The sequence below is a fragment of the Hyla sarda genome, chromosome 9 (assembly GCF_029499605.1).
Source record: "Hyla sarda isolate aHylSar1 chromosome 9, aHylSar1.hap1, whole genome shotgun sequence".
NCBI lineage: Eukaryota > Metazoa > Chordata > Amphibia > Anura > Hylidae > Hyla > Hyla sarda.
Window position 1 is genome coordinate 100,460,808 of NC_079197.1, and position 20,623 is coordinate 100,481,430.

A 20,623-nucleotide genomic window follows, 5' to 3' on the forward strand; every position below is an offset into this window, starting at 1 on the left:
CCCTGGCTGGTCACCTTATGTTCCTGCTTCCAAGACAAGATGTAAGAGCAGGACCTGCCCACTCAGTGGTCGCAGCGTTGTCCCGTCTGGCAGCGACTGGCTGAGCAGGCAGGTATTGCTGAGAACATTAGTCTTGGAAGTAGCAATAAGCAGTGACCAGTGGGGATTGAAAGGTGATTGAACAGGAGCTGTGTGGGACTGGGGTAGATTTTTACCCTGTACCCAACAACATATAACCTTGTTTTTATACTGGAATAGCCCTTTAAAGTAAACAGACCTGACTATGCTGTACTATCATGAACCACAGACATGAAGCCCTACTCTTAATGTGAACCCAGACTCATGCAAGCCTTATCTCAAAGCTTATATGCCACCACTGATAAATAATTTTTTTTAGACTGTAGAAAGCCACTTTAAATAGAATTATTTAGCTGTAGAGATATTTCTGTACATGCTCTGCAGCAATGCTTACCGGTCATGTAGATGTTAAACGTTTGCTTCCCTCTCTTCAGTTAATTTTAGGGGAATATAAGTGGTTAAGCTATGAAGAAGTGAATACAAGAGTTCACCACCTTGGTAGCGGGCTGGCTGCACTGAATCTGAAGCCAAAGGGCACAGTTGCCATTTTCTGTGAGACCAGAGCAGAGTGGATGATCACTGCCCAAGCGTGCTTCAAGTACAACTTCCCTTGTAAGTAATGTATGCTAATGCTTCAAGATTAGATACCTGTTCTCTGCTGGAACAAAGCTTGGACACTTCACTATCATATTGATAAAGCCTGGGGAACAACCCAAAGCCTCTTCTGTATACAGCGGATATCCAACAATAAATGGCCAGTCTGTGGATGCTATAGTACTCACTAAATAAGCGAACCATCAGCTGTTAGATTGACTGATGTGAGTGTTTTGGGCTCGATAATCATTACAGTAGCTGCCATGGAAATCAGTAGGCAGCCATTGTTTATAATGCATACCATTAATCTTTGGTTCTAGCTTATAAAGCAGTCTTCTTAGTGTTAGCTAAGAATTCCTAAGACCATGTGATAAAGGGTTGTCTAAAGCTCATGTTCCCTATAGGCAAGGTTAACACTTGTTGCATTTATCTGTTGCATGTAGAACAATATAGTACCAGGCAGCTACTGTCTTATTTTATTAAAGATTCATTATAGTCAAGGTGCAGGTTATAATATGCACCTTTACATGATCTACCTTTTTATAATGGTACACGTCCCTCCAGCTTTACCTGTAGACTATACTGGATGATCTTCCCCCATCACTTAAATAATAATCCTTTTATTCATTGCACCATTGCCTTTGTATTTATTTATTTGGTTAAATCTGTCAAATGGCAACTTTATTTCCTATATGGAATGGCATGATGCAGCATGTAGCAAAGAAACCAGACATCAAAGATATAACCCACGTGTAAGCAGAGCTGTATAGCTTCCAAGGATCTTTTGGTTATCGGATGTGGTAGTATGGCCCTAGTGAGTTCAGACAAGCTTTTAGTGGAATTTCTGACATAGCGAAATCTCAGTAGATGTTTGGTCCCTTTTTGTAAAGGTTTAGAATATGGCCCCAGCACGCAAAACCCCAACAGTGAAGTCTTTATTAAATTGCCAAATTTAAGGGTATATTCACACATACAGGACCTGTTGCAGATCCTTTGTGTCTGAATACACCCTAAGGGTACTCTTCCATGGGCAGATGTGTAGCTAGTTTTCTGCTGTCGGTTTGAGATCGGTGTTCCACGGAGAATTTTCACAGGACACCCTGTTGAAGTCAATATAATCTAATGCAGATTTTATACTACAAAAATCTGCAGCAGCTCAAATTCACTGTGGGAAACCTGCTATACATCCGTCCATGTAAACGTACCCTAAAACAGGAACTTCATTAGAATTTTGCTGCTGCCAGACAACGATTTCCCCAATAACAGATCACTGAGTGGATGCAGTCTGCAGGCCTTATGATGATATGGGAGGCAATTATAGACACTGTTGTCACAACTTTTGCTTACGTTTTTAGTAAGATATATCTAAACAGGACCCATCAGTAAGCTGACATGCCTGTTTTAGTAAATACTTGCATTTTCCATAAGAAAAAATTGAGAAACAACTCTTTCCTGCGTTATAGCTTCTGAAAATATATAAATAAATTGAAGGCTAGGTATTGCCATTTAAATTGTACAGTCAGGCTTTGTAGGGTTACACCCAGGAGGAATAACAGAATGGCAGAGTTCAGGTTACTAAGTAAAGGTGCTTTTCCATCACAAGGAGAGCACAATTACTCCTGTCAGGGGTAGTAACAGGTTTTCTTTACCTATAGTTTTCATTATTCATGTACAGAAGTTCTAACATGCAGCAAGGAGGTCCTTTTCAATCCATTTGATGTGATTGAAATCTTAAATGGGCACTGTCAGATACAAAAACTTTTGACATGTTGTAAAGCATACAAAACCAATAGATTTTGCAATTGCTTTCATTAGAAAATTTTCAGTATTTCATACAGAAAAAGCCAGACAAACAACTGCCCCCCCCCCTGCCTGCTTGGACGCCTACTAGTCCTGCTGTGTCCATATACTAGTCCTGCTGTGTCCATATACTAGTCCTGCTGTGTCCATGTGTCATCACCTATGTCATGGACACACTTCCTTGATTGACAGCTGTGAGTGCAGGGCTCACAGCTGGAGGAAAAATACTCCCACTGTCAGCTTGTGTCCCGTTACTGTCAGTGAGGACAAGCTGGGAGTTGTAGTTTTGCTAATGCTAGGGGAGATGTGAGCAGACAGCATACTGAGGGAGGGGGCGGAGACCTGCACAGTGAGGCCACGCCCCCTCCCTTTGAGAGGAATTCAGACTAGTGAAAAAAACTAAAAGTGTAATAAAAAAAATAAAGATGCTAGACACATAAAAATTAGATATACATGGTCAGGATTAGGTACTGAGTGATATATTGAAAAAAGTTTTTTTGTTGGATTTGACGGGTACACTTTAACATACCCATAATACAGTATCATTACATTGCTATGAAATAGTTCTGCATATGTTCAGATATGTGCTTAAATTCCTTTGTAGAGCTTCTTCATGTGAAGTAATTTATTTAACTCTTGGCTTTGTCGCCTGTGGTGGACATAACTTCTCAGTTTGTATCCTAGAATAACCATAAATTTGAGCAAGTTCCTCATCTTTCAGAAATGGAAATGACACTTTTTTCAATTCCTGTTTTTGTGTTATATATACGCTCAGTATTGATCTAAAATGAGTCCTCTGTTAGAATGGAAGCATGTCCCTAGGATAGATGATAACCTCTGATTGGTGGGGGTCTGATCGCTGGGCACCATGCCAGTCCTGTAAATGAAGGGGGCCAACTTCATATTTTGGCAGCACTCCTATCCATCCACTGTGCAGGGCTCTGCAACATGGCTCAATTCAAGTAAATAGGTATGTGTAGTAGTTCCCTGCAGTCAGTGGATGGGAGCACTGCTTTTGCTGTGGCCTCTTTAATTTTAACATAGTGAGGGCTCGGGCAGTTGAAGCCCCTAAATGACTTATGACTTATCCCAGTGATATGCCTTCACTTGCTGTGGTGAGAAACCTCTTTTTATATAGAATTGATTTCTACTTCTGTACTGACATAGTTTTGTATGATTAATCGTGAAAAATTTTGGAAAACTTAACTAGTCTTGTAAGTTTCCTGCAAAAACTCCAGGGATTTCTTCAATCACTAAAAGGTCTAAATCAGTAAAAAGGTCTACAAAGATCTTCTTGGGTCTGCCTAAGCCAGCTGCCTTCAGCACTATACATTCCTGTTATACATACAGGTCTGCCTTCAGCACTATACATCCCTGTTACTCACACAGGTCTGCCTTCAGCACTATACATCCCTGTTACACATACACGTCTGCCTTCAGCATTATACATCCCTGTTACACATACACGTCTGCCTTCAGCACTATACATCCCTGTTACACATACAGGTCTACCTTCAGCACTATACATCCATGTTACACATACACGTCTGCCTTCAGCACTATACATCCCTGTTACACATACACGTCTGCCTTCAGCACTATACATCCCTGTTACACACACAGGTCTGCCTTCAGCACTATACATCCCTGTTACACACACAGGTCTGCCTTCAGCACTATACATCCCTGTTACACATACACGTCTGCCTTCAGCACTATACATCCCTGTTACACATACAGATCTACCTTCAGCATTATACATCCCTGTTACACATACGGGTCTACCTTCAAGATTATACATCCCTGTTACACATACAGTTATGAGTATAGGGAACTGTGGCTTTATTTTTTACATAGGATGCGATATAGCCCATTCCTTGCAAGCAGGGAGAGAAGTAACAGGCTGTGTCGCCAAATGTACATAAAATGATCTGTGAAGTGTTCAGTGATGTCTTTCACTCTTTATTTAGTGGTCACGTTGTACGCTACACTTGGCGAGGATGCAGTTTCCTATGGCCTAAATGAGTCTGGAGCTACGCACCTTATTACCAGTTCTGAGCTGCTAGAGACAAAGCTGAAGGTGCGTGTATGAAGCTGTAAATATACTTGTATACAGTGCTTGTATAGTCTGAGCCTTACATTGTATTTCCTTCTGCGTGCAGGGTGTGTTGTCACAAATTAGCAACATAAAGTGCATTATCTATGTCGGTAAGAAGAACATTGACAAAGCAGAATATCCTGCAGATCGAGAACTATATCACATAGAGGAAGTGGAGGAGTTGGGTGCCAAACCAGAAAACTGTAAGTGCGATTGCATGTTACTATAAGAGAGGGAGGAGAAAACCTTACAGGAAGTGCTCTTGGGCTATAATATATAGTATATATACGGTAGATATATATATATATATATATATATATATATATATTATATATTATATTTATATATTATATATATATATTTATATATATATATTATATATTATATATATATATTATATATTATATATATATATATTATATATATATTATATATTATATATATATATATATTATATATATATATATTATATATTATATATATATATATATCTAATCTAGTAGTAGCTCTCAAGTAAATCTGTATTGTGCACTAGAAGCCCACTTTCGAGCCCTAACAGCTGTAACAAAAAAAAAACAGCTCTCAGGAAATTGTGTTGCAATAAAGTGAGATTTATTAGAAAATGTTGGAGTTTGACAACATATGCAATGTTTTAAAAGTCAGGATGTGTAAATGATGGATCAGACACATGATCCCTGCTAGAAGCTGGCATTCTATACTTGTGCCTAGGAACCTAGTACATACATGGACTATTATAAACTGAGAGCACCTCTAGCTGTATTCTTGTTATAATGCATTAAAAGTATAAAACCCCCTATTCAATAGGTTTTTATTACATTAGGGGCATCTGTTTTCTTTTGGACAATGCTATATACTGTACAGGGAAATATTGATTTCCTTGCATAGTATGCATAACTTTCACAACCCACTCATTCCCTTATTTGTCCTCAATTCCTGCTGGGTGTGGTGAGAAATAACCTCACGCCTTATTTAAAACTCCTACTTACTCTGTAATAAGGGAATAGAAGACTGAACCCTGCACGTGTACCTGCTATGTCACAGATGTGTGTGCGGTGAGACTTGGTGTGAATGTGCTGGGCGATGGGACACACCAGTAACATGACATGTTATTTCTTTTACTGTCTATCTGCAAACCGCTCCAGCATGTGACATAGAAAACAAAACACCACATCCATTTTAGAAAAGTGGATATCATGTATGGTGGTTATTAATTTTTTGGATGTGTTTTCTGGGCCAAGCTTAATTTGTTGGCTTTGATCAATGGATGGTTTAACAGTCTTTTTTTTATTTTATTTTGTTATTTTACTTAATAGTGAACAACCCACCAAGCCGACCTTTGCCGACAGACCTAGCGGTTGTGATGTATACCAGTGGTTCAACTGGCAGACCAAAAGGTGTGATGATGATTCACAGCAATTTAATAGCTGGCATGGCTGGACAATGTGAACGGATACCTGGACTTGGGTACGTTTTCATGGACTGGTGCATCATTTTTAGTTAACTATTAATGTGTACTCTATATTATTCTATTATCTTTTAGTAAGATAAGCTGGGATGATTTGCATAGGAGTCTGACATTTATTAGCTATCCAATGTTTCTAGCTGGAATACCCCTTTATACACGTGGTGCAGCCAGCTATGGGGTTTGGTATTTGCAGACAGTTTTGCTATGATGCCCAAATTTATACTATAATACTGTATATCCCTCCTATAAAAAAGATATACTGATAAACTCTGTGTACTTTGGGATTGTCCAGTAAAATGTATTTTCCTATTGTCCCAAGCCAGCCTAATAAAATAAACAGTTTAAAGGGGTACTCCACCCCTAAACATCTTATTCCCCCATCTTTTGGATAGGGGATAAGATGTCTGATCATGGGGGTCTGGCCACTGGGATCAACTCCCTTGTAGAGCAGGTATCAGGGGACCCCTCTCTATGGCTAGTCTTCACTGATGTCACAACGTCACTCGGCCAATCACTGTTGGTGACCCACCTTGGCCAGCGATTGGGGAGCAGCATTGTCAGTTCCCCCGGCTGCAGACACTACACTCTGCAGCTCAGGGGAAAGCAGAGTTGCCAGCCATGGAGTTCCCCGATCCGAAGGCTATGAGGGAGCGGAGGAAGGTGAGCAAAGTGTTCTCATTTTATTAGGCAGGCTGGGGACAACACTCTGTACAGCATGGACTTTCTGAGGTCTGGCTGCAATATTATTCAATACTGTAGTAAAAGAATACTGTGAGTAAAAAATGTTACAGGGACCTGAGATTATATTGTATTAACTATTGTGACACACTTTTACTGATGTGTGTGCATTCAAAGTACCAGTGGTCCCTCAACATACAATGGTAATCCGTTCCAAATGGACCATCGTTTGTTGAAACCATCGTATGTTGAGGGATCCGTGCAATGTAAAGTATAGGACAGTGGTCTACAACCTGCGGACCTCCAGAGGTTGCAAAACTACAACACCGAGCATGCCCGGACATCCAGCATGTCGATGCTGCCTTCAACATGCGATGGACTCTGAGAGGCCATCGTATGTTGAAATGATTGTATGTCGGGGCCATCGTAGGTTGGGGGGGGTCACTGTATTACCTTACCAGCACTGAATGAACTCAGCACTGTAACCACTGACTGGACAGTGGTGAACAGCGACACAAGCCATTGACAGAGGAAATTGTAACACCCAGTTGTCAATGTTGTTTCCAAGAGGAATAATGAAGAACGGCACAGCATTAAGAAAAAAAAATACATTAAAATATCTCTGAGATTATGCTGTGAGATTAAGTATACACTAAAACAGACAAGTCGGGAGATATAAGAAATCATCTTTAGTAAATGAAAATCCTTGCAAGTACTAGTTCTGTATACTCTCACTTTGGGTTTAGATTGTTGTCATTTACTTGCAGGTTTAATTTTAGTCTTATGTATAAACCCCCAGATGACACCCTAAGGCCTGATGAAATTGTTACAATGAATAGGATATTAAAAGGGCTTTATTTTGCAGGCCCAAAGACACTTATATTGGATACTTGCCTTTAGCACATGTACTAGAGATGACTGCAGAGATCTCATGTGTTACCTATGGATGCAGAATTGGTTACTCCTCTCCACTAACACTATCAGACCAGGTAAGGACATATTTAATCCAGGATTTTATCCTTTATATAAAATTTGTTTATAAAATTTAAGTTTAAAAGGCAAGAATAGACCTGCTCTTACAGAGACTTCCTAATTTCATAGTGCGTGCAGATGTTGTTGTTGCTCCACCTCAGTTTTGTGATGAATATCATGAAGGAAAGGCAGACTGCGCTGATGTGCTAATCATTCTTTGCATTCATTCTTGCAGTAATGTGTTTTCCGTTTTGATGGGTAGACTGTGAAGGTGTTTACTGCATACACTGGTGGGGAATCTTGATGGGGTTCAGTAGGAGTTTTGTAGTTGTTTAGTCCTGATCTATATGGAAAAGATTCCAGTTTCAGACCAGACTATTTATTTTTCTTCTCCATTGATAGTAACATACTACAGTAAACAGCCATCCTGCTCGCTCACAGGGCGGTTGTACGTTCACAAATATCATGCCATTCCAGGCCTGCTGCTTGCCAGCGAGTCTTCTGATTCACATAGTGGCTGTTGTGTGCAATGGATATCACTTTCTCTTTGACTTAAAGGGGCACTCCGCCTCCGATCAGGATGTCTGATCGCGGGGGGGGGTCCCACCGCACCCCCTCCCATAGACTTGTACGGAGGGGGGCGGGGTGTGACTACACGAGGAGGCGGAGCCGTGATTGCACTATACTCCGGCCTCTGTATCGTGAGTCATCAGACACGGAACGCTCTTCGCTCCGTGCAGCTAATGACAAGTGGGTGCTGCAGAAGAGATTGCAGCAATCTGACATCTTATCCACTAGATGTCTTGGGGCAGAGTACCCCTTTAATGTAAGCCTCATATAGATAGAGTAGAGAAAGTTGTTCTGTTTGCATTTTTTTTATTTGTTTATCGGGGAGATCAGGGTTTGTATTCTGTCCGTGATCTCACAATCATTTTAAGCTTGTGCGAGTGTGTTGTGTAGGGAAAGGTTGACAAAAGTCTCCTGAACTACAAGCGAAGTGCCTTGCCTGTCCTGAAGTGGATCACTGTTCTCAGACATTGACCCAGACTTTGGCAACTCTCTCTGCTTCAAGGCACAATGCCATATTCACCCAGCATAAAATCTGCCCTCATTGACTAGCTCGTCGTTCAGTGAAGAAAGTCCCAGCGTCTTGTAACGCTGACTGGTCCACAATTAGCTGTAAGCCGGAGTTAAACATGAAGAATAAGACTCTCTCTCCCTTCCAGCCAAGGAAGATGTAAATATTTGAGAATAGTAATCTGGCTGCGGGGTGTTTATCCAAGCGGAACGCACAAACAGGAGGACAAGGCGGCATTCCTGAGGGCTGACTTTCTTACTATATTAAAATGGTGGTTGTTGTGCTGGCTAATTGGTTATGGATATTAGAGGATTATAGTTTGCAAATTCAATATCCTCATTGCTTGGGGCTTCTAAGCTTTAATTTCTAATTTATTTATTTATTTATTTTTTGCCTTCATTGTGAGTATCCCTACCTCACTTGTGGTACTGACACATGACATCAACGTATTGGGTCCTATAGACAGAAAGTCCTCTTGTAACTCTACTCTGGCTAATAGATGAACATATGCAGTGTATTAAAAATCTGCTTTTTAAATTAATTCTCCTTTAAAAGACTATTCTTTGGACCATTGCTATGGAACCAGTGGCATCGCCTGCCAGTGTGACATGTTGGCACATGCTGGAACGGCATAAATTGTGCCATCTGAGCAATAATCTATATGCAGACCTCTGATAATGATCCAATGCCCACCAGACACAAATTTATTATCTGTGATCTTTATGCAGAGGAATGCTGGGAGAGTACAGAACATAACCTCTCTCTAGCCCCACAACAAAATGAAATGGGCACTGTCACTGTCGAGATCTTTATGTTGGAATGAGTTGGGAAAAGCATTCTCTCCCAGCTGTGTGACTGAAATGGACTCCCAATGGAAGTCTAAGTCGTTCACACTCAGCTGCGTTCTTCTCTCCCTGCTCGTTCTACCAGTTGGTCATGCACAGGTCATCCACTGGTTATATGTAAACAGGCCTTAGGATACATCCACACATGCATGTTTTCATCAGGATTTTTTTTATTTTAATTTTTTTTTTCGGAGAGAAAATGGGGCAGGGGTAGAGTCTGGATTTTTTTTAATCCCCTGCTGTTTTTTTTCCTTCAAAAAAACTTCCCGCATATGGCAGCCTAAAAGTAACGGGAAGAGAAACTGGTTTGATCAGCCTGTAATGTGTTTGCTAACCTCAGTGCCACAGAGGTGTTTGAGCCTCCTGCCTCTATCTATAAAAAGTATGTCACAGGAAGAAAGGAGCCAACTGGCGGTACCAGACGAGAAACATGTGCCTAATAGCGGTACTTGTCATGTACTCACATGGCCACACATTAGTGCTTGCACTTGATAAAATGTTAATAGAACACTAGAAAATGTCAGCATGTGTGTAATAGGCTGCAGCTCTTCATGTTTGCAGTTGATCTGATCATGTCTTGTTAACCTCACACTGGATAAGGCTATGCTTTATGAACAGGCTGAGACCTGCGTGACTGTTTCTTTAGTGATCTTAGGAAATTCTTGGGCAACCAAAATTCCAGAGGTTTTATTACAGCAGACATCTATTAAAAATGTCATCCCAGGCCTTGTAAGGCCAATGTTGTCATTGTATTGATGCTTATTCTACTCTTTGTCATGTTTACGTATATTCAATAAACTTCTTTTTGAATTTGGAAAAAAAAAGTCATCCCACTTTTTTTTATTTTTTTATTTCTTAACATTTCAACTAGTTCAGAATGATGATATTAACATAGAGGAGATGTGCAGCTTTACTTCTTGCATTTATACATAAATCCTTTTTGCTGCCATAATTTATAGTCTTGGATGTAATGTAAAAGTGGCCAGTGTGAAAAACGCTGGTTCCAGCTTTAGCAAATGTAGATTGGATCAGTAATTAGGGAGTTGTGCTGCAAATACAGATTTAGGGTGCGTTCCCACAGGGCGTATGCGCAGCGTATTTCACGCTGCGCAAAATTTACAGCAGCAGTGGGAAATACGCTGCGTATTCCTTGCTCACTTTATACACAGGGCTTTCCGGCGGCAGCCCTATGTGTGTAGTAAGTTATGGAGGCGGGGCCGTGTGCCGGCGTGTCTGTGACGCGCGGCTCCGCCTCCAAAACTCACTACATGCATAGGGCTGCCACCGGAAAGCCCTGTGTATAAAGTGAGCAAGGAATACGCAGCGTATACGCCCTGTGGGAACGCACCCTCATGCTGATTTATCTGAAGAAGCCAGAGGTGCATCTTGGGGGATCTCTAAAATATATAGCCTGGTCTAAAACACTAAATAGGTGAATGGATTTGCACTGAGACAATGATTATTCATATGTATGTATTGCCTAGATTAAAAAAAAAAAAAATATATATATATATATATATATATATATATATATATATATATATATATAATTTTTTTTTTTTTTTTTCAAAATAGTCAGATACTAAAACATGTTACTTGTTTTTTAGCTGTTTCTATTTTCTAATAGTAATAATTACTTCATTATTTTTTTTTTTTTTAAATATACATTATTATGGAGGCAGCAATCTTGCCTAAACGGTTTCTGACAACATTTAGCAAGACCATTTGGCATGAATGGGAAAGGTGTTTCAGTGCGCTCTGTGACCTTTACACAGAGAGGGGAAGGCTGATTTGTGAGCTGCTATGTTATCTATATTCCAATGCAACCTTTAACTGTAATCTTGTTAGTAATAATAAGAGCACTGCTGGAAAGTGAATTTTCTACAGAACATAGTCTCAGCTTAGTTTTAGGCCTAGTGTCCAGAATGTAAACTGCAAGATTTCCGGATTATTTAAAAATATTAGAAATAAAAAAATTCGAAATAACATCACCAAAAATTCTTAAATATGGTTAACCTTAAAACACTAGGTCACTTTGTATTTCGTTTAATTGCTCATCTTTCTTTTGTCTTTACAGTCCAGTAAAATTAAGAAGGGAAGCAAAGGTGACTGTTCTGTACTGAGGCCTACACTGATGGCTGCTGTGCCTGTAAGTATTGCTCTTTATTTAGGATAAGCCTTTGGCATGCTGAGAGTTGTAGCTTTTCAACAGCTGGAGATACCCTGTCCGGAATACACTGATGTAGAGGGACAGTTATGTCCTCCATTAGATTACTGTCCGGAGTATATACGCTATACTTTACAGAATGCATATCACCTAAAGAAGCTCTGAAAGGGAATATGTCAGCTCAATTTGCCACTAAGACATCAGACACTTTGGTATAGCTGTTGGGGTATCAAAGCAAACTACACCTTTTCTAGAGCTGATGTTGGTTGCCAAACATTTTAAAATTGCCTTTTCGTTTATCAGCCAAGTGTCAAAGAGGAGCCGAGCTGCTAAAGTGCCACAGCTTGGCGTGCCTCCTCACTCAACCTCACCTCCCAGTCTAACTAGTCATGTGATTCTTTTTACAGGAAATAATGGATCGCATTTACAAGAATGTCATGAGCAAAGTTCAAGAAATGAATGTTTTCCAGAGAACCCTGTTCAAGCTTGGCTATGACTACAAGCTGGAGCAAATAAAGAAGGGATATGATGCTCCCTTATGTAATGTGTAAGTAATAGGAAAATATTTGTAATAAAGCAAACAATATAGTGAAAGGAAATAATTTGAAAGAGATTAAAAAGTGTTGTAACAATATTGTTGTAAGGGATTAACTGGCTACACATATGTATGTACCATTGATTACTAGAATATTTTGACCAGATTTGTCTATAAATGTCTATATACAATTTATTTATGCATGTTTCCCAGTTGTAGCTCGCTTAGGGGTGTTCACATGGCCTTTTTCTTTTTTCTTTTTTCTTTTTTTTTTTTTTTTTTTGCAGCCAAAGTAAGGAATGGATAAAAAAAAAAAAATAGATTTACTATACATGTTCCATCACTTCACTATGGAGCTTCAGTGTATAGAGCTGTCTTCTTCCGACTGTTTCAATGTTATGCCAGTCCCACAGCTAAGGCAAACAGCTGATTGGATAAATTATCAATATCTGATCAGTGGGTTTAAGACGCCTGATTCCCCCCCCCCCCCCCCCCCCACCAAACATCATGAATCCATTTTGCCCAGAAAAGTTTACCTCCCTCCAATTATAAAAATATAAAAAATGATATATCTTTTAACAGGAAAATGCCACTTTCTCCTTATATTAGACTCCATTCCTTTCCCTCTCATCCCCTCCTCCTGCACTGATCACTCACCGTCAGTTCACTGGTAAAATCCATACACATTAGTCAAAGATGTGATTAATTTTCTGCTTAAGGGAAGGGTCACACGGGCACATCCTTGGCGTATTTCACGCTGATGCCCTGAAGGTAGTCACAGAGGCTGCGGCCGGCTCTGTGTGTCCACTTGTAGCGGTGGATTTCTACGGCGGGAAATTCCCCACTATGACCAGACACACAGAGCTACCCGGCCGCAGCCAGGAACTTGCTCTTTAGTTCCTCTTTGACTGTCATTGGCACATCTGCAGTGTGTTTAATACGCTGTGGATGTGCCCTGCGTGAATCTGCCCTAACTGAGGGATTAGATTACAGCTGTTGCCTATAGAGGCCTTTACAGAAGGAAGGGGGAGAGGGGAGCAGCTGCAAGGAGACACTGTTACAGATAGATGCAGCTTGTGGTTCTAGCAAGTGTTCTGCAGAGATTGATTCACTGAAACACTGCTTTTTACTGCTGTAAAATGTCCTCCCATGGTACAAGGAATGCTACTGAATCCAGCACTGGGGTGAGATGATAGAATACCAAAAGTGTGTTGTGTCTCCTTTCAGCTGCTCCCTCCTCTAGCTTCTGTGGACCTCTGTGTTCAGTGAAGCAGTAAATCAATCTCCTCTCTGTTTAATGTGTGTGGATTTTTCAGTGAATTGTGGGGGAGAAAAGTCTCATCATTAAACAATGTTTCTTTATTTAAAGGAAAATGCCTTTCACAGATACAAATAACCAGGCACAGTCACAGCTCAAACGCCACTAGGGATCTTCCTGCTGAATGCAGGATCAGCACAGCCGTGTTTGCGATCAGTTTCCTTTGCGTCTGACAAATGGTTCTCACAAATAAATCACAGCGTGAACGTACACTTGCATGGAGAACTTAGCTTGGAGCACTCACCTCAGACGCAAAACATGCAGCGGTACAGCATCTTTATTAAGGTTGCAGGGAGATGGAAAGATGAAACAAAGACTGGTGGGTTCAGCCGATGGGCAACGGTCCGTATCGCGCTCTTTGCGGTTTGTCAGGTCCCTTCCGGCAGGTGCACATCAGACAGGTATATACAGAAGACAAGGGGAGGGGTCAAAGAACACACCAAACCTAGTGCACAAATTAACTCTGGTTTTAAGACATTCATTGGTTTACGTATTCAGAGTTCATTTGTGCACTAGGTTTGGGGTGTTCAGTGACCCCCTTCCCTTGTCTTCTGTATATACGTGTCTGATGTGCACCTGTTTGAAGGGACCTGACGAAGCGCAAAGAGCGCAATACGGCTGAACCCACCCGTCTTTTTCATCTTTCAATCTCCCTGCTGTACACGTACCTGCAACCTTAATAAAGATGCTGTATCGCTGCATGTTTTGTGTCTGAGGTGAGTGCTCCAAGCTAAGTTCTCCATGCAAGTGTATGTTCAAAGTTTCTTAGTTTCTTTTTTTTTTCTTTTTTTTTCTTTTTTTGCTTGTCTTATTGATTTTTGGAATGTAGTTTACAATCATCGATGCACTTTAATTGATTCTCTCTGCATTTATGACACCAGCACAAACACTTCAATGGCATTTCCTAAAAAAGCTATTTATTTTATTACCTAAAAATTTTTGTTTGGCCTCCGAATAATACTATTTTCTCTCTCAGTAATGTTGCAGAACTTTGAAGCTTTGTAAGCGGCTATTTGCATCATTACTCATTGCCTGTTCTGTTTTCTCTTACAGGATACTTTTCAAAAAGGTGAAGGCTTTATTAGGAGGGAATGTCCGTATGATGCTGTGCGGCGGGGCTCCCTTATCTCCGCAGACCCAAAGATTTATGAACATTTGTTTCTGCTGTCCGGTTGGTCAGGGTTATGGACTGACAGAAACTTGTGGGGCTGGAACCATCACTGAAGGTAGGCATCAGAATTACTACTAGACTTACAGTAAAGGCATTGTCTGATTAATAACCACTTCCTTGTTCTAAATTTGGTTACATGAAGATATTAAACAATAGCTCATCTCTTCCTGTGACCAGAAATGAAAATACATTGCAGGCGATGGTTAATAGACTGTGTTATAGAAACCAAATCCTAGTACCAGCTTGTAGAATTCTCCCTAAACAGAGCAGAATATGGCATATTACATGGGCCATCCGTTTTATATACCGTATTCATTGCTGGTGCTATAATGCCCATGGAATATAGTAGTTTTGTCTATTTTTACACTTGTCATTAACACTTATGTGACTAGTATATGAAGAGCTGTAATCTCAATTTGTATTATTACTAAAATAACAATTATACAAATTTATATTGTGGGCAGCGCTATAATATCACTAGGTTACTGAGGTATTAAGTTCTAAAACCGAGCACGTTCACACAGCCGCCTGCTCCCATCAAAAAATGCCCGTTATGCAACCCGTTATGCGCTAGCTATGTATAATGCCCCCCGCTGCGCCAGCTATGTATAATGCCCCCCGCTGCGCCAGCTATGTATAATGCCCCCCGCTGCGCCAGCTATGTATAATGCCCCCCGCTGCGCCAGCTATGTATAATGCCCCCCGCTGCGCCAGCTATGTATAATGCCCCCCGCTGCGCTAGCTAGGTATAATGCCCCCCGCTGCGCTAGCTAGGTATAATGCCCCCCGCTGCGCTAGCTAGGTATAATGCCCCCCGCTGCGCCAGCTATGTATAATGCCCCCCGCTGCGCCAGCTATGTATAATGCCCCCCGCTGCGCCAGCTATGTATAATGCCCCCCGCTGCGCCAGCTATGTATAATGCCCCCCGCTGCGCCAGCTATGTATAATGCCCCCCGCTGCGCTAGCTAGGTATAATGCCCCCCGCTGCGCTAGCTAGGTATAATGCCCCCCGCTGCGCTAGCTAGGTATAATGCCCCCCGCTGCGCTAGCTAGGTATAATGCCCCCCGCTGCGCTAGCTAGGTATAATGCCCCCCGCTGCGCTAGCTAGGTATAATGCCGTCCCCCGCTGCGCTAGCTAGGTATAATGCCGCCCCCCGCTGCGCTAGCTAGGTATAATGCCGCCCCCCGCTGCGCTAGCTAGGTATAATGCCGCCCCCCGCTGCGCTAGCTAGGTATAATGCCGCCCCCCGCTGCGCTAGCTAGGTATAATGCCGCCCCCCGCTGCGCTAGCTAGGTATAATGCCGCCCCCCGCTGCGCTAGCTAGGTATAATGCCGCCCCCCGCTGCGCTAGCTAGGTATAATGCCGCCCCCCGCTGCGCTAGCTAGGTATAATGCCGCCCCCCGCTGCGCTAGCTAGGTATAATGCCGCCCCCCGCTGCGCTAGCTAGGTATAATGCCGCCCCCCGCTGCGCTAGCTAGGTATAATGCCGCCCCCCGCTGCGCTAGCTAGGTATAATGCCGCCCCCCGCTGCGCTAGCTAGGTATAATGCCGCCCCCCGCTGCGCTAGCTAGGTATAATGCCGCCCCCCGCTGCGCTAGCTAGGTATAATGCCGCCCCCCGCTGCGCTAGCTAGGTATAATGCCGCCCCCCGCTGCGCTAGCTAGGTATAATGCCGCCCCCCGCTGCGCTAGCTAGGTATAATGCCGCCCCCCGCTGCGCTAGCTAGGTATAATGCCGCCCCCCGCTGCGCTAGCTAGGTATAATGCCGCCCCCCGCTGCGCTAGCTAGGTATAATGCCGCCCCCCGCTGCGCTAGCTAGGTATAATGCCCCCCGCTGCGCTGCTGATAGTATACTGTTCAGATAGAGTTGTGAGGGATTTATGTATGCGCTCGCGGGGGGACATATATAAACGCAGCAGGGGGCATTAGCAGCACTAATGTAGCCTCCAAGCCGCCTGCAGACTCCCGCAGTCGGGGAATTACTTCTCCCATCATGAAAAGAAGTCTGTTCCATGATGGCAGTAGTAGTAGTCCCAGCTGCAGGAGTCTGTAGACAGCTGATACTAACGGATGAAAAACTGATGCAAACGGATGCCACTAAATAGCATCCCTTTGCATCAGTTTGCACCCGTTAATAGAATGGTCCGTTTAGGAGGCAATAACGAACAAAATCTAGACTGGGGACAACGGCTGTGTGAACTTAGCCTAACAAGCCGCCTATACCCCTGGAGTAAATTAGGAAAAAACTGCAAGAAATATTATGGGACCTCAACTTAGAAGCAGTAGAGAATGAATACATTTAATTTATTTTAGTAATTGACTTTAAATACATTAAGTAATTAACCCCTTAAGCACTCAGCCCATTTGGGCCTTAAGGACGCGGACAATTTTATTTTTACGTTTTCGTTTTTCCTCCTCGCCTTCAAAAAATCATAGCTCTTTTATATTTTCATCCACAGACTAGTATGAGGGCTTGTTTCTCGCACGACCAGTTGTCTGTTGTAATGACATAACTCATTATATCATAAAATGTATGGCGCAACCAAAAAACACTATTTGTGTGGTGAAATTAAAAAGAAAACTGCAATTTTGCTAATTTGGGAATGTTTCGTCTTCACGCCGTACAATTTATGGTAAAAGTGACGTGTTCTTTATTCTTTGGGTCAATGCGATTAAAATGATACCCATGATAACATACATTTCTATTACTGTTGCACTTAAAAAAATCACAAACTTTTTAACCAAATTAGTACGTTTAAAATCCCCCTATTTTGAAGACCTATAACTTTTTCATTTTTCCGTATAAGTGGCGGTATGAGGGCTCATTTTTTGCACTGTGATCTGTACTTTTTGATACCATATTTGCTTATATAAAACTTTTAATCCATTTTTAATTAAAAAAAAATTAGGAATAAAATGTTATAAAAAAGCATCTATTTTGGACTTTTATTTTTTATTTTTACGTTAACGCCGTTCACCATATGGTATCATTAACATTTTATTTTAATAGTTCAGATATTTACGAACTCGGCGATACCAAATATGTATATAAAATATTTTTAACACTTTTTGGGGGTGAAATAGGGAAAATGGGACAATTTACGTTTTTATTGGGGAAGGGGGTTTTTCACATTTTTTTTTACACTTTAATAGTCCCCATAGGGGACTATTTATAGCAATCATTCAATTGCTAATACTGTTCAGTGCTATGTATAGGACATAGCACTGATCAGGGTTATCGGTCATCTTCTGCTCTGGTCTGTGGGAAGGCAGATCAGAGCAGAAGACGCCGGGAAGGCAGCGGAGGCAGGTGAGGGGACCTCAGTCTGCCGTGCTGGATGATCGGATTGCCGCGGCAGCGCTGCGGGCGATCTGATCATCCATTTTAATGACCGCGATGCTGCAGATGCCGTGATCTGTATTGATCACTGCATCTGAGGGGTTAATGGCGGACGTCCGCAGGATCGCGGATGTCCACCATTACGGGCAGGTCCCTGGCTGCGATCGGCAGCCGGGACCTGCCGCGCATGATCTGGGCATCGCTCCGATGCTCACTGTTATGCTTAGGGCGTAAATGTACGTCCTGGTGCATTAGGTACCACCTCACCAGGACGTACATTTACGTCCTGCATTGTTAAGGGGTTAAAGCAGGATAAACATTAGCGGAAATATAACAGACCGCAGGGCCCTTTTTGATACAGAAATCTAAGCAGTGGTGTAGAATGTAAAAAATATAAGGAGAATATGTAAAAAAAAGACTGGATTGCAATGTGAAAGACGGCACAAAATGCACTTAAAGATGGCAGGCAGAGTTAATGCAATTGACAACCATGCTTACTCTCATATGTACACTCATATAAAGAGTAGATATATGTTCAACCAGTGCTTGTTTGTTGATCAACTTCTGAAAGCCCATGTTGTAAGGAGAAATGGGGTTAATGAGAAGCAGTTTTTAGAGGCAGGTAGTGAGCATATAGTTGTACACAGAACTGCTTTCCATTAAGCCCATTCCCTGTTGCTACATGGGTTTTCATAAGTTGATCAACCAACAAGAACCTGTTCCGTATATATCAACTCTTTATATGAGCGTACATCATTGTCAATTGCATTGTCTGCTTACTATCTTAAAAAGCCTTTTTTTAACCACTAAAGTCTATATTTTAGATTATATACATGTTTCATTGTAACCATTGTTTAGATTTTTGTATCCGCAAGGGCCCTGCAATCAGTTTTGTCTGGTAATGTTTATCCTGCTGTAATTCATTTTACATGGATTTCAATTTATTTGTTCTCTATTGCTTCTTATTTTAATTGAGACAGGATAATATTTATTGTAAAGAAATTGAGGCTCAGGGTCTAGAATAAATGGTAAATAAATGTATTTATATTTATATATGAATTTACACAATGTTAAAATGTAATATGTGACCTTGTGGGTCAGTGGAAACACAGAGGCAATATTCAATCAAAAATAGCAAAAATACATTAAAAATAAAACAATCGAAAATATGACAATACTTAAAATAGAATAAAATTAATAATGGGCCACATGTCTGTTGTTATCCAGTTTTGTAAAAGATGTCATTATCACACGTTAAAAAAAATGATCCCAATAAATATAGAAACAAAAAATAGTAATGAATGAAATCTGTTGGTATTGGTAACGGTAATGTCCACAGAAAGGACAAGTTCTGTGTGATTTAAAAAAACAAAACAAAAAAAAAAAAAAAACAGAACTTCTTATCATTTCTGTGGACATTACCGTTACCAATACCAACAGATTTCATTCATTACTATTTTTTGTTTCTATATTTATTGGGATCATTTTTTTAATGTGTGATACTGACATCTTTTACAAACTGGATAACCACAGACGTGTGGCCCATTATTAATTTTATTCTATTTTAAGTATTGTCATATTTTAGATTGTTTTATTTTTAATGTATTTTTGATTGAATATTGCCTCTATCTATTTGTGCTTCCACTGACCCACAAGGGCCCAGTGGGTCACGGTACACATTACATTTTAACATTGTGTAAATTCATATATAAATACATTTATTTACCATTTATTCTAGACCCTGAGCCTCAATTTCTTTACTATTTATTTGCCATTTTAGACACCGTGGGTATACCGTAGGTGCCATTTGAGTTGCTCAGGTCACTAGTCTGATAAGAGCCTCTCCCAAAATTTTCTCTGTGATAATCTTTATTGCTTTTATTATTATTTCTCTAGATTTAAAGAAAAAAGTGAAATCTTTATTTACATGTCTTGGATTCTGGCCTGCTCTTTACTTGCTTGCTCTTTACTTGTTGTTGGTTGTGCTGCTATCTGTCGTTCTTGTGTCGATGGCAGCCTGCAGTACATGGTATACAGTTAATGGGTTTGTTTTTCTTTTTAGTATCTGACTACAGCACTGGTAGAGTGGGCGCTCCTCTTACCTGCTGTGAAATCAAACTCCGTGCCTGGGTTGAAGGTAAGCAAACTGATCGACCTCTTCCAATATAAACATGACTGCTATAAGGGGAAAGGGATAGAGGAAGAATTGCTGTAAGGGGTCCAGTAATACGGCTATTTTATTATTACAGTCAAGATAGTAGCAGTAAACTTCTTTATGCAGCCTTTTAAGTCTATCTATCTAGGGGATTTAGAGCTCTGTGTCAGACAAAGCTGCAACATCTATATAAACTACAAGTGAATTCCCACCCTAGGTTTAGATGAATAATAAATATCTTGTAGCAGATGTACTAGAACAAAAACGCAAATGCATGGATAAATGCAAACTGACATTAAAGGGA

The 20,623-nt window shown here is 41.1% G+C and overlaps 1 protein-coding gene across 3 annotated transcripts in view; it reads left to right on the top strand.

The window, feature by feature from the left end:
* The window catches only part of ACSL4 (acyl-CoA synthetase long chain family member 4), an 83,460-nt gene that overhangs the window by 52,919 nt on the left and 9,918 nt on the right, over positions 1-20,623 (top strand). For all 3 annotated transcript variants that reach the window (XM_056541069.1, XM_056541070.1, XM_056541071.1), the window contains exons 4-12: positions 513-690; positions 4,443-4,552; positions 4,635-4,773; positions 5,905-6,055; positions 7,600-7,723; positions 11,707-11,778; positions 12,204-12,343; positions 14,703-14,875; positions 20,227-20,301. In XM_056541069.1, the coding sequence (XP_056397044.1) occupies positions 513-690; positions 4,443-4,552; positions 4,635-4,773; positions 5,905-6,055; positions 7,600-7,723; positions 11,707-11,778; positions 12,204-12,343; positions 14,703-14,875; positions 20,227-20,301 (1,162 nt within the window). The remainder of the gene's footprint in view (positions 1-512; positions 691-4,442; positions 4,553-4,634; positions 4,774-5,904; positions 6,056-7,599; positions 7,724-11,706; positions 11,779-12,203; positions 12,344-14,702; positions 14,876-20,226; positions 20,302-20,623) is intronic.